This window comes from Formica exsecta, unplaced genomic scaffold (assembly GCF_003651465.1).
Source record: "Formica exsecta isolate Colony F162 unplaced genomic scaffold, ASM365146v1 scaffold38, whole genome shotgun sequence".
NCBI classification, from domain to species: Eukaryota; Metazoa; Arthropoda; class Insecta; order Hymenoptera; family Formicidae; genus Formica; species Formica exsecta.
In genome coordinates this window covers 1,261,029-1,276,698 of record NW_021851042.1, presented here as the reverse complement: position 1 = coordinate 1,276,698, position 15,670 = coordinate 1,261,029, and the positions used below count along the sequence as shown (strand labels likewise).

The following is a 15,670-nucleotide window of genomic DNA, read 5'->3' as shown; positions in this document are numbered from 1 at the left end:
TGTAGGAATACTCCGTACACATTCAATTGTCCAAGTATTCTAATCGTATCCACCGAGATCTTGTCATTACTCTTACACTCGTATTCTCTTTGTGTGTGTCCGAAACCATAAATTTCTCGTATCATAAATCTTTGACATAAATTTTTAATTTTACAAAATCGCGTTGCATCTTTGTCATTTTAAATCTTTGGTTTTCATGGATCTGATATTCTTTTTGTCATCAAAGTTTTGATATATTTTTAATAGATCTTCGGGGCATGATAAATTTTCGATATCGTAGATATTCACTATCATTATTATAGACACTTGGTATAATAAATCTTTGACATCATTGATCTGCGATACCATAAATCTCACTGATGAATCCTTGGTTACCGGTTACACGATACCATGAATCATTGGTATTATAGATTCTTGGTAGCATAGATATAGATTCAAGTACCGCTACTTCAGCTCTTCGATTTGGCACTCAATATTATTATTAGAGATCCTCGGTACCAGAAAGTTTTGATATCGCAGTTTCTCGATGTGTAGATCTCTCAATAATAGATTTCTAGTATCACAATATTTTACAAAGGATTATATTTTGCTATCAGAAGAGCTATTTTTTCACCCAAATCGCTGCAGTCGTGAATTTTCATAAACTTTCAACTTCCATTTTGATAACCGATATCGATCACGTTCTGGTTAATATATCGATATGTGAAAGTGTCACCGTTCAAAACACGAACTCGTCGCGAAGATGTCGCATTTAATCCACTTTCGAAACGAGCGTTCCAGACGGACGCGTGCGCGATTCTGGACGTGACATCACAAACCAGACGATGTGACATTTAAAATTTTCGCCCATGTAAACGAATTTCGTCGATTCGTGAAAGCGTATCCTTTAATCTGCATTCACCGAGGCCGCGTCCTTGATCCTCCTCTTCGTCTCTTTACGAGGAGAGAAAGAAAGAGAATGACATGTTTTCTATTAGCGAACTTTCTAATAGTGTTTCTAACGATTGACATCATTAATATCAATTTAAAAACGCAATTCTCGAAATGATCGCCACTTAATATTGGCGATTATTATTATTAGAAGTATTGATATATATTATTCATTAATCGAGAAGCGTCGAAAGTATACGAAAGAACATGAAAAAATCTCAAAATAAGTTGTATAATATTGAGAAACTAATGTTTATAAAAATTATATTTAGAGCACAAATTAAATTTTTATAGATTTGAATAAGTCTTGTTGCCATTTGCATCAGTTCCCTGCTTTAAATTAAATTTATGTGTGTGTGTGTATAAAATTTCCAAATGTAGATTTATCCGTACGTTTTAAATTTGTAAACTTTAACCTTCAACTCTCAGTTCTCTGAATTTTCACGCTGCTTTAGCACTCCAGCTGGAGTTAATTAAAAGTCCAGACACTCTCTCTCTTTCTTATAATAGAACAAGTAAAAGTGAAAATAAAAAATACAAGATATCCGGACATGTATAAAAAAGATTTATCCGACAGACCGACGACTTCAAACAACGTTTGGCGGTCTAGCGTTAAATCGCGTGGACACGGAACTACAAGCGCGTCACGCACGTGCGAGTGCACATTAACTATCATCCTGCACGTGCAGTCGCATGCGCGCAGCTGCCATAATTGACACTTCAAAGTTGCGCGTGCTTTTTCTAGCGTACGCATCCCTTTCTTTTGCGCTCCCTACACTGGGCCAATTTACGCTCGCGCTCACGTTCCTGCTAACGCGTCCTTTTAAAGGTTGGAAGAAAAATTTACGACAGCATCTATGTAGCCAAAGTGACAATAAGCGAGCACAATAATCCCGTTGAGTCACGAGTGCTCGGCAAGAAACAAGTCTCCCTGCCTTGAGCGTACGGCTGTCATTTATGCACTTGCATCTATTATCGAACTGTCGCTGTATGAAATGCGAGTTTCGCATTAGCATTCTCGGATAACTTCGGAGAAAATTAAATACGATTCATTCTTTCTCTTTCGTTATTCTTTCATTTTTACCGTAGGACCGTTGCTTTTTTTAAGAGTGTCACTATACGTAGCGAAAACTAATTGTGTATGCAAAAGAAGTATCTCTCTTGTATCATTTTCTATTGAAGAGAAATTTATTTTATCGAGATAAATTCCAAAACAAAATAAACGCTAGTATTCTTAAGAATCTCTAATTGATTTGACTTTAAATCAAATTGGTCATCAAATAACCGTTAATTCTTGTGAAATGTCGAATTCATTAATTTACTTTTATTAGTACCGATACCATGTAATAGCTTTTTGTTCAGAAATATAATATTTATGGGCCTCATCATCATAAAGAAGTTAATTCGTGATCCTTGCTTAAATTTATCGCCTCGTCTTCCGTGAAATCATCATTTTTTCGCAACAAAGTCGATATTTGCGGTTCTGCGCGCTTTCGATCAATTTAATTCACGTAATCTCGTAAATTCGGATTAAAACTGTCGCGAATATTTTTACACACAGCTTCGTTCTCGAATATTGACTTTGGCGCGTACGAGTTTCGATTCTCCGCTTATCTGCCTGCTGCGTAAATATTGCTACTCGTAAAAGTTATCACGGCTCGTTAATCCTTCCGAGAAGGAGATGCCCCCGTTGTTCGTTCTCTCGCGCGAGAAAAGTCGACGTGTGTGCTTTCATCGTAGACGCTGTACAATGTCCACTTCTCCGGTTAAAATAATCAGTCTCTTTTATGATAAATACGTCCCATCACATTATCGCGTAGATATTGAAAAATGATACAACAGATACCTTTTTAATTTTCGCCTCTTTAATTATATAAAGTATGAAGTATATATCATACGAATGATATATTCATAAGAGCCTTTATTAGTTAATATGAAGTATATATTTCAAAAAAAAAAAAAACTTATCGTTAGAATAAGTGTATAATCGTTAATAAAAATATGTTTTCAATCATTTACTACATTTTTCGTTTTTTGTATATTAATTTTTTTAAACATTTTTGTATTTTATGAACAATAGAAATAATCGCACACGATATATTTTAACTGACGAGGTCAAATTCTATGGAGAGAGATAGTTCGATAGTTCCTTATCGGCATGGTTATTCAATGCGTCATGATGAATCGATAATGCAATATTGCAGCGGATGAACGTTAGTAAAAGATTGTAACTTATAGGAACTATCGAGAGTCTTTGTCTCTTAGTTTTAATTAAACTACTATCCCGCCAGTGAATCAATATCCGTAGATATAATAAACATCTGCTTATTCAAATCGGAATGTAAAGCCGATTAATGAGATGATTGTTGATATATAATTTTCCTCGCTAAATGTCACTTTGTAGACAATCCTTAAAATTCGTGGCCTTTTCCAAAATGCAATACTATAAATAATATATTTGCAATTAAAAACACACATCGCGATTCTAAATTAACATTAATCGATTTATGTTTCACTTTTAATTCTTGATTTGCACCTCTTCGTGGTGTTTCCGCGTGATAAAAAGTTCGTATTACGAATAGCTAAAATCTATATTTTTAGGAATTTGTTCAATTAAAAAAAATACTACTGCTTTATAAATTTTTATAATATTTTGATAAAAATTTATTTTTCGATTTTTAAAATAATAACTCCTACCGTTTAGAATGTATCAGCATAAACTTTTACTCGATTTGAGAAATTTCGTCTCGAATGTTCAAAAGCGGCTACTCAGAAAGTATCCCTTACATTTTGATTTCGTTATTCGTCGCCAATTAACTTCAACGTCTATTTATATCTGCGTGGCGGACATGGGAAACCGTTGCTTACGAAAAAAAGGTCTGCAAGCACGTGCTTGCCAGAAAGGAAATATCGTGCGCGTTAAGGTTTCTGGAGAACATTTATGGTTTTCTGCCTTATGCGCATTCTATGTTTACACTACGTTTAACAGAACGCTAACAGAACTACCTAGTTTTAAAAAGCGGATGTTTTTTGTTGTAGGGGCGCAGTATGTGCCCGGCGCCGGGCCCAGCACCGCACCCCAAGAAAGGACCCGTTTCGAATACGCCTCCGTATATCCGCCACCTAGAGTCGACAGATACAGGGGCGGTGCGCAGATACAGAAGAGAATGACTCAGAGGGAGGACGTTCTCAAGTTCGAGCAGGGCCGTATCAAGGCCCTGCAGGAAGAACGTCTTCATATTCAGAAGAAGACGTTCACAAAATGGATCAACTCGTTTTTGTTAAAAGTAAAAAATTGTTTTCTAAATTTTCTATTTTATTAAATATATAAATAACATATTTTTCATTTTTGTATCTCAAGAATGTCCTCTTAAAATATTTTGCAGTATTAATTGGTCTTATGCCGAAAATTACTTTCAATGAATATAATAATTATATTATCTATATCGTCTTTTCTCGAATTGGATTATATCAGAATTTGATATTGATTTTTTAGGCTCGCATGGAGGTGGACGATCTGTTCACCGATCTAGCGGATGGCAAGAAGTTACTCAAATTATTAGAAATCATCTCCGGCGAGCGATTGGCTAAACCCAATAATGGACGCATGCGAGTTCACAAAATCGAAAACGTGAACAAGTCCCTGGCATTCCTTCATACCAAGGTAATGTATAGTCCCGAGAGCATGGCTTTTGCCTCTTTTCTTTTTCTCTTTCTCTCTTTTCGTCTTTTCGGGTCTCGAGTGTGTGTTTCTTACTCTCGAAAACCTCTCGAGAGCGAAAGATCAACTAAAGTCCAGCGCGATTGCATGTGTTGGGCGCATGAACAACTATGTTTGCTGAGGAATAAATAAAGGCCCAAGGCGAAAAAGCTCCCAAGAGCAAAGTCGAAGTGCCGGATAAATTAGCGGGGCAATAAGCAGGCCCGTTAAATCCCGCTCATAACTTTTCCGTCGGACTGTAGATCGTCGTGACAGTGTGTACATTTCGATGCAAATGTGTTAAATATATTGTCCCAGTCTTTTACTACAACGAGTCTAGATACGATTTAAGTTACTGCGGACTCGAATACTAAATAATCGCTCAATATAGGTATATTACAATATTAAGTATTAAAAAAATATCCAATTCGTCACAGCATGAATATATTTTTGGCGCTATTATCAATGTAAAATATCATTCAGATAATTAATCTAACGATACTCTAAGTACCAGTCTTCGCTTTCTTATATTTCGCCGTTATTTTTTATCTCTCGCATGGTCCACATTCATATCAATAAAAATTTATTAATGAATTCAAATTCTGAAGTCTAAACTGAGAAACAGACACCTAGAAGCGATTATTGCGGATGGATTAACGCAAAAAGTCGAGATCGTTACTACGGGATCGAGATTTCTGTTGGTCTCTTTGGGTTCGACAAATTTGACGCCAACACCGACGCATCATCAGATGTTGCCTCCGCTCACGCAGATCTTACGTTACAGCTCGAAATTTATTACTTCTCTCTCGTATTCGATTCCATTCGGTTTCTCTCGACGTATATACGCCGCACGTAGTGGAACTATTGTCTCATAAGTCAGGAAGGATAGAGGCCATTCATGAGAAATTTAAACTTGTCGGGTTTCGTCGGGCTTATTGTAGCGCGCCGCTGGCTTCTGCAGCGGATTTAATCGAAAAGAAATATCACGGAAAATGCGCAAATGTCGCACGAGAGAATCTATTTTATAAAGCGACTTCATAAAATTTGAATGATTTGTGGATTTTGTAGCGAGATCGAACGCGCGATAACGGTTACTGGTAGCATCAATAAATAACTATTTTTAAAATCCTCGTTATTTGTCTAATTTACAAGTGAGATTTACAGCTATTGATATAGAATCCAGCGGAACAGATTGCGCAATATCAGTTTTCAATGAATGATAAAATAAGTATCATGATGTTGTCATATGTGCAAAGTATATTTTACAGTGATAGATAAAATTTACAAATAGAATTTTAAATCAAATTAAAAATAATAAACACGCGCGTTTGAATATTTTCATCAATAAAATAGCGAGTAAAAGATGCAACATTTTTATGATCTCAATTTTTGAGAAATTTGCGAAGTAATATATATAAGAATTAATTGAATATAAGTAAAGAAATAGACTTTTATGAGACATTTTTATAAGAATATAATAATTCTGAGATTTCAATGGCAACGTGTGATATAGTCTCAAGATGTTACCACTTGCGGTAATATATTTCAGTGGCGAAATAATCATGATGCTCAGCCGCATGCTTTTTATCGGGCAAGTGTTTTATCAATACCACGGTAAAATGGACGTAATCGTTAGGCATCATTATGAAGTCTTACGTTAAATTGTCGAGCGTGCAGTACATGAAAAACTCGTCTTTTGACATATATATTCACACATAAGGAACTGACTACGTGATATCATTGTTTGTTCAAGAAGAGAAGCTTTCATTTCTGTATGTACTTTCAAAATGCCTCATGAAAACGATTAGATAACTTTAAAAGTCATATTTTATAATTTATTTCTTATTTTTATAAATCTATTATATATATGTGTATGTATATATGTATGTATCTAATGATCGTAAATCTATTTTTTCTACTCTTACAAAATAAAAAATTAATTTAATCACTCACCAGTACGATGCGCAACAGCGGAGTTGATGTTTACCGTTGTAATCTGTAAAATACAGATATATATATATTCAAATTGTATAAAAAACACTCTGTGTCCAAGATAATTAGTATTTCACAAAATAATTATTACAAAAAATAAATTCTTTATTTGCTCTTCAAATAAATCTTAATAAAACAAACTATATAATTCATGAAATAGATTTTTTTTTATATATGAAGTTTCATAAAATATAACAAATAAAAACTATAAATAATCTGAATAAATATAAATCCGAAATACAATATTCAAATATTTTACATGTATCTATACAAAAATATTAATTTATTTAAAATAGATCATTACTGGAGATTAATGAGCAATTTTAAAATAAACGTAATAAGTTAATTAAGTTATATATAAACTTATCTTATAATTGCTCCGCCGTCACCCGATGCCTTCCCGGGCCTCCTCCTCCTCTCTTGTTCATCCTTCATTGCTGTTACATGGCACTTACTCGCAAAAAAATAGTTAATTACGAAGCGCGCACTAATCAGCAGAATACAACGATTGCGCGACTTTATACAGCACTCCCGATTACACGCTCTTTATTATATCATGACGGAAAAATAAATGCCAAAAATACAATCCGCTCGGCACTCAAGGATTACGCGGCCAAAGTTATGCGCCATTCGCCACGACTATCTTTATGCTTAACGAAAAGTATAGATTATCTTAGGACATTTTTATTATTTTACACATTATAATGTAAGTAGATAAATATACAAATTAAAATAAAAAATATCAACGGATACAATATTCGAAAATACAGTTACATTTGCCGACTACTGTTTATTAAACAAATTTCGATCGCACGAATCTTGCGGAATACGCGGTTTGATTACGACGTATAAACGCTGAAAATTTATGTGGTATTAATAACGAATATATATGATTAATAATAACTGTATTTATTAACGAAATGCGTTGCGATGTTGCTCGACTCGAAATCGATCCGTACTGTACTCGCGATGTTTTGTTAAAGAACTGAAAAAACACGAAAGAGTAACATCGATTTCATCTTGATAGCGTGAAATTACGCGAGTGAAACTTAATAATATGTGATAGATCGAAATTATATAACTGAAGTTTAATATAGCAAGTATGATACATTTATAACGCATAAATTCGGGAAAATAGACATGTTAATAAACAGTTAATATACGTCTTTTTGTTATTTGGATCAAATAACCATATGCGATCATTCTACATGTTATTTATCGCGGGAATTAATCAATTACGCGAACCGATAATTGCTAATTGAAATAATCTCATTGTCAGAGAATGATCGCGTTTCGAAAAGTAATGATACGACGGAGCACTCTGCGTTGCTGCCTGCTCACTCGAGTGTCACCCGGCGAATGACATCAGGGCCGTGGCATGTAAACACTGAAGTACTCTACGCCGCGCGCACACACACACGCCGCGTACGTGTGACGTTTTCGTTATTATCACGAAATATTCAACGCGTGTTATAATATAAAAGCATGTGAAATATTCTGTTGCTTGAATTTCAAATTAATTATTGACGAATGGTTGATGTCACGGCTTTTTACGTTACTTTAATTCACTCGATTCTGCGATTCGTATATTTCTGCGTATTTTCAATCCGCGAAAATGATTGGCTTGTTACATCTAAATCGGCGAGAAGTGATTAAAGTAATGAAAAGTCGTGATATATTAACCGTTTTATTAATAATGAAATTAAAATTCAAGGAACAGAATATTCCATATACTTTTATTTCATAACTTATTAAATATATCATAATAGTAACGAATTAAATAACGTACACGATATAGAGTGGTACAGTAGAGATATAATGAAGATATAGTATTCTCTCATTCTTACGGCGTAGGGAGAGATATAGTGAGGATATATTATTCATTTTTATGATACATAGCGCGTTATTGTTAACCTGGTATGACCTTATTATCATTTCAAATTCGAGTGAGCAGACAGCGTATTCTCTTCGAGAAAAAAACGTTATCATTCTCTATCATTATTATAAGTAATTATGACAGCTCGTAAATTAATTAATTCCCACGATAAACGGCTCGTGAACTCGGTATTGCGATGACGGCTATTTGATCCAAGTAACAGAAAGATGTGATATATCGACTGTTTATTAATAATAAGCTTCGCGAAATCTGTGTTAGAAATGTACTATACTTGCGATATTAAATTTCGATTATATATTTTCTAGCAATTCACATTTTACGCTTTAATCTAACTTACATAATATCACGCGATATCAAGTAAAACCGATGTCATTTTCGTATTCATCGGTGATTAATAAACATCGCGATTACAGGACAACTTTGACTTCGATATCGCAATATTTTTAATTAGTTATATTAATATAATTAGGAGTTATATTAATCTCGTATATTTTAATATTTATCAATTATTATACCACATAAATTTGTTTGTGCATCGTTGTTAAAAAAAATCTATTTTACGAGATTTATTCGATCGAAATGTGTTCTTCGAGCAGTTGGCAAATGTAACTATATTTTCAAATATATTGTTTTCTATTTATCTTTGATTTTAACTTGTGTATTTATCCATTCATGTTATAACGTGAAATTAAAATGACTTCACGATTACGCGAGCGTATATTATTCGTTAGCTATAGAGATAGCATCATCGAAACGAATGGCGCATACATTTGATTACATAATATTCATATGCCGAGCAAGTCGCAGTTTTTGCATTTATTTTCTTGTCATAATATAATAATGTATCGCGTGTGTAATCATGAGTACCATGCGAAATATTGCGCTATCATCGAATTCTGATTAATACGCGCACAATCGTAATTAACTATATTTTCGGGAGTATCATATGAATGCCATGAAGAAGCAATGAAGAATAAATAAGAGAAGAGAAAGAGGCCTGGACAAGTGACAACGAACAGCGGAGAAATCGTAGGATGAGCGATTTATAACTTATTTAATTTATTCTTTTTTACTTGTGAAATAAAAATTGTTTGTTAATCTTTGCAGTAATGATACATTTTAAATTATTATGTAATATAATGTATGTATAAAAAAATATATGATTATTTATATAAAAAATAGATTTTTGTTATATTTATAAAATTGCATATATACACCTAACAATTTTTTTAATTATGCGATTTTTTTTATTAAATACTTCTTAAAAGAGACGGATAAAAAATTCAATTTAATACAATCATAATAATTATTTTTTTGGAATACTAGGACACTGTGTGTTTCCATTTAATTTGGATATATATTTGTATTTTACAGATTTACATTGATCAACTCTGCTATTACGCATCGTATCGGTAAGTGTTGGAGATTATTTTCTATTTTATAATTTAAAAGTAATAAATTTATAATAAAAATTTGGTGTATATATGCGAGACGGAGATCTTTTTTAGAAATTTTTATATAGGTTTATTCTTATATAGTTTATTTTTATATAGGTTTATTCTTATTAAATTTTTCCACCGATCATAAGATTACGAGTTAAAAGATCTTCGTCCCATCGAATTATTTATACCAGCTATTCGCATAATTTCGATAGGCGGAATGCGACTGCATCTGTGAGCAGTGATCCATAGCTTTTGCTAAATAATGCATGACGCCGTTTATCGTCGTGTCTTAACATCGAAGACCATCATGGGAAGACGGGATAGTGCGCGCGTTTTTGCGGTGCAACTTTTTGCGACTCCAATCGGCAACGGTACATCACGCGCGCGGTGCCTCTTGCGTAAGACGATTTTCACCGGTTTTTTCTTTCCCTCTTTTTTTTTTTTTTAAAGAACGCAGGAAAAGTTGCGTTTGAATAAATATATGGGAAATTTACTTGTTTCTATCTTAAGAATCTTATGTCAGACACACATACGCACAAAAGATATACACGAACACTTCTTTATCTGTATAACTAGCAAAAACTATTGCTTTAATTATTTTAAATCGCCTAATTATAACAAGAACAAGTCGCTAGTGGTGTAGTAATGAGTTTTTCTGTCTAAAGTGCTCATATCTCTCACATAGATCTCTTTTTAAAAGATAAAGATGATTTTGTACAGATAAATTATAACGAAATGGATATAAATAATAGAATTTGATATAAAAATATTTGTAATATTCTGTGGCTTAAAATTATCTGTCATTGAAAAAACATATCAATCATAATGATTGAATTTTTAATAAGGAATTTATAAAAATAAAATAAAGCCTATTTTTACAAATAAGTAAAAAATATTAATCTTTCTAATTATTTAAATCTTTCAAGCTTGGATTCACTAAAACATTTTAACTATCAGTAAAAATTCAAGAACTCGTTGTTGAAAAGTAACCGTTATTGTTCTCAATTTGTCCTCTGGCATTCCTTGCGAAAGGAAAGGCATTTCCGAAAGGTATTAGACGCAAAAGGATTAAGGCCGCACCCGAAGATATGTCAAATTTGATTAATGCATTCAAGCACCGCACGAATTGATCAAGGTATTATCGCGCGACTGTCTTTACGGTGACGATCTCACCTCCCACCGCGGGCTCCGAAAAAGGACACGAGTTATTTCTGGAGGATGATATGATATGACTATAGCTGTCCGTTACGAGCAAACATTTCGCGAATGAGTGTGTGTCATGGCGAATGCTTCTTCGCTTTCGTCTAAGGATGCTTTGATACTATCAATATGTTTTGCTTTCGATATTAAATGAAAGACAACATCAAGCGAGAGGTTCAAATCTTTCGCGAATGATAATTGAAATGATGCCTGATAAAATGAATAAAAAAGAAGTTGAAACTGTTTTGAAAACAAATTTATTTAGAGTGTTCAGTACCCCAATATCGAAAAGTATCAATAGTCTATTAAATTTAACTTTTGACTTTCACTTTTTTTTTTTTTAAATACGTGCGTGTAGAAAGTCGAAGAGATTTCCGCGGAGCGATGAATTAATGAAATCGTGCGAGTTTTCGTGCGTGAAAAGTTATCTACGAGGAAAAGTCACGATCCGGCACGAGTTTCTTCCTGGCATTCGCACGTTTCGTAATAACGATACCGGTAGGTAGGCGAACGTGAGTTAATGGTTTAAATAATGAGCTCTCGTTACGGCGGAATTATCTGCATCGTGCCGTAATATCGGCATGAATTTTCCTTTGAATGAATCTCTGGGAATTACTTAATTCGAATTATATACCGAAGAAGATATATGTATACTAAAATCATATACTAAGTTCATTAAGTTTTTTTTATAAATAAATGAGAAATTTTCGCGAGATTTTCTTTAGAGAGATGGCAATCGAGATGCAAAATTTCACAAGTGAATTTGGTAAAAATGCTGCATCCACTATAAACTTCGAAAGATTCCAAAGAGATAAAACTTTCAAAAATTTGATTCATAAGTTCTTCCCTATATTGTGTATTATGTTTTTTAAATATTTTTCTAAATATTCTTTACGAGGCAACAATCAAATATATATTAAGATTACTATTGTGATACAATACATATTATAAAAAGAATGAAAAATTATCAGAGGAATGTTTGATCAAAATATATCGGGATGTATAATATATTATTATACCTGTCATTATCATATCATAAAACACAAAAATTATTCGAAAGAGCGCCAAGGAGATGAGCTTTGAAAAAGCGAGGCAACGCGACTCTCTTATCTCGCCCAAGGGCTCTTCCCAGGTATCCGCAAGAATTCAACCCCAAAGTAATTAGGAAGCTATCCGTTGGGCTTTCTGAGAAGAGAACGATCCCGCTCGAGTGGCCAGCGCACATTGCACGCAGACAGAAAATTTGTGAGGAAGAGAAGGGAAGAGAGACGAAGCAAAAGACGATAAAGAAGAAGAAAAAAAGAGAAAGAAGAAAGCAAATCGGATGCTCTCTGATTTTTCCTGTTTCTTTTCGGGCAATTTTCGACTCACAAGTGGCAGAACAAGAAGATGCAGGTGGGTATGACGAGGAAGAGACGATAAGAGTCCGATGAGGAAGAAGACAAGAGCGCAAGGTGGTCGATGGAGGACGAAGGAGAAAGAAAGACGAGAGGTGGAGGTCAGCGACCGGCAGGCAAAACTTGCTAGACCGTCGCGAGGCTTTGCAGATATGAAGTGAAACCAGACAACACTGTCATAGACAAGAGAATACGACAGGACAGACTACAAAATACCTATTTAGGCGAAGGGTATGAAAGATACAAAACCTGGAAAGCGGTAATCGTTGATCTTATTAGAAGTAGATCGCGATTTTGAATATCGGTTTCTTTCATAATTCATTCTCTGATATTTTATTTTACTTTCTCTTATACCTGTATGAAAATAATCGTATATAAATATAATTTTAAATATCTCTTCTTTCCTCTCTGCCCTCTCTATTCTATATTTTCTGCTGTATTTTTATTAATATTCATAGAGATATCTATAGGAGATTATATTCTCAATCTGAGAATCTAATTTGCGGTGGCTCTCTGTTGCCTGATTTAAGATTTAGACACGTTGCCGTAGACCGCAATTTCCTGCTGCCCCTCAGGCTTCATTCTTCCAACATTATTTTCTCTCTCTGTTCTGTTGTATTCTTATACCTATGGGGCAGATCCGTGCTGATCCTTGCGTGTTAGACAATAGCGTTTAGAACTGTTTAGAGCTTGACCTCGTCTGAGCTAACGTCCGTTACGTCTTCACCTTGGTAAGACGTCTCCATCGTGGTTGAAATCTGATGGTCAAAGACGAATACAACGAACGGGGAAGAAAGAACGATTTTATTGAGGCGCATATTAAATTGCCAATGTAACAATTATAACAAATATTGATTTAATTAGTTATAAATCTCTAGTCGTAAATTTCCTAATACAAACGGATAAAAAACAGAATATAATATTTATTCTTCAAGAAATTTTTATATTAAAGAAGAAATTCGCGGCTTTTAATTTTTCTTTTTTTGTCATTTATTTTAATCTCATTGACATTATCATTAAATATATTAATTGATCAGCAACAACATATTACATTTTATCACTATAGATTTCATTTACCTTTTTTGTACAGAACATCATGGTTTTTATCTCAATGATAAAAATTATTTAGGTTGTAAATAATTACGGTTGACCGTCCCTCTATCAATCAATACATAAATGCATCTTATAATTTAATGCATAAATGTAATCATCTAGAAAAAATATATCCGGTCGCGTAAATCAAAGCATTATCCTTCAGTGAAAAATTCGCTGAAGAAACGCAAAGTATTTCAATATTCGAAAATCGAGATACTCAATCGATCGTTGTGTGGTAGATAAGCATTTGGCAGAGCCAACCTTTAAAGATTCACCGCTAAATCTTGATCATGATGAATATTATTATGAATAATATGCATACATTAATAATAGCATGTAATCGATCACTATTAAAAGTAGTAATTTCTACTGAGAGGAAGCCTTGATTGATTATTACACGTATCAACCAGTCACTCTTATAATGTCAAGTGTATCCTGTGTGTACAATCTGTTATTAATGCTAATATAATTACTTGATTTTTTTGAAATCTGAATAACTGCTACAAAAATCTTTGCCTCAAAGATGATATCTATATATAAATAACTAATTTATTTCACTTTATCAAAATAAAAATATCAAATCTATTTACGCGAGATATAATATAGTAGAATCTGCATCTCATTATAAGCTAAGAAAGGTTAAGCAAATCACTGATAGCGAACATTGCAAAAAGCAAAAGCAGGGTGAAAGTACAGCAAACGGGTTCCGTTAGAAAATTATTTCAATAAGAAATTGACATGACACGTGAAACTGATACGAGGCTAAATATATCAATGAAAAAATGGATATTATTGTTGATAACTCTACGCTCCCGATGACAATAAAAGAAAAGTTGTTTGCCTGAATTACCGCTTTATCACAATTCGCATGTATTTAATAATCCGTTGATAGCGTTATCTACATATGAAATGCAGCAGTGTCAATCCGAGACGTACAAAGATTAAAATAGAGCAAGCCGTGATCATAACTCCAACTTTTCGAACAAACATAAAAAAAATCCGTAAAACTAAAGTTTACAAGTCTTGAATAATTTAAAGATTATTCACTAATATTATTACAATTTAAATAAGTTAATAATTTCAACTTAATTATTTAAGAATTCAAAAAATTGAAAACTATTTTTTAATTTAGAATTAATTTATTAAAAAAGGTGGATTTTTAAACAACCATTGTTACACTGAATATTTCTTAATTTTATAATATTTTTTTTATTTTTATATTTCTTTTCGTCAAATTTCAAAAAAGCAGAGTCAAGGGTCGCGATTATATAACATTCAACTTTCACAATGTTTCCGATAATCCTTTAATCCATGTGAATGAGAAAACAAATCGAGGCTTTAATGTGAGGCAATCGCATAGCGGAGAACGAAGCAATCGGTTTGTTGATAACTCTACGCTCCCGATGACAATAAAAGAAAAGTTGTTTGCCTGAATTACCGCTTTATCACAATTCGCATGTATTTAATAATCCGTTGATAGCGTTATCTACATATGAAATGCAGCAGTGTCAATCCGAGACGTACAAAGATTAAAATAGAGCAAGCCGTGATCATAACTCCAACTTTTCGAACAAACATAAAAAAAATCCGTAAAACTAAAGTTTACAAGTCTTGAATAATTTAAAGATTATTCACTAATATTATTACAATTTAAATAAGTTAATAATTTCAACTTAATTATTTAAGAATTCAAAAAATTGAAAACTATTTTTTAATTTAGAATTAATTTATTAAAAAAGGTGGATTTTTTAAAAACCATTGTTATTACACTGAATATTTCTTAATTTTATAATATTTTTTTTATTTTTATATTTCTTTTCGTCAAATTTCAAAAAAGCAGAGTCAAGGGTCGCGATTATATAACATTCAACTTTCACAATGTTTCCGATAATCCTTTAATCCATGTGAATGAGAAAACAAATCGAGGCTTTAATGTGAGGCAATCGCATAGCGGAGAACGAAGCAATCGGTAGTCAATTATCGCAAATATGTATTATCGCCGATCGGCGCGTCGTGT

General features: G+C 33.1%; 1 protein-coding gene across 4 annotated transcripts in view; it reads left to right on the top strand.

The window, feature by feature from the left end:
* The window catches only part of LOC115239472 (spectrin beta chain, non-erythrocytic 5), a 73,341-nt gene that overhangs the window by 25,373 nt on the left and 32,298 nt on the right, over nt 1-15,670 (top strand). For all 4 annotated transcript variants that reach the window (XM_029814016.1, XM_029814014.1, XM_029814013.1 and 1 more), the window contains 2 exons: nt 3,970-4,217; nt 4,427-4,594. In XM_029814016.1, the coding sequence (XP_029669876.1) occupies nt 4,098-4,217; nt 4,427-4,594 (288 nt within the window). In that variant the 5' untranslated portion in view covers nt 3,970-4,097. Of the gene's footprint in view, nt 1-3,969; nt 4,218-4,426; nt 4,595-15,670 lie in introns of those variants that run through there.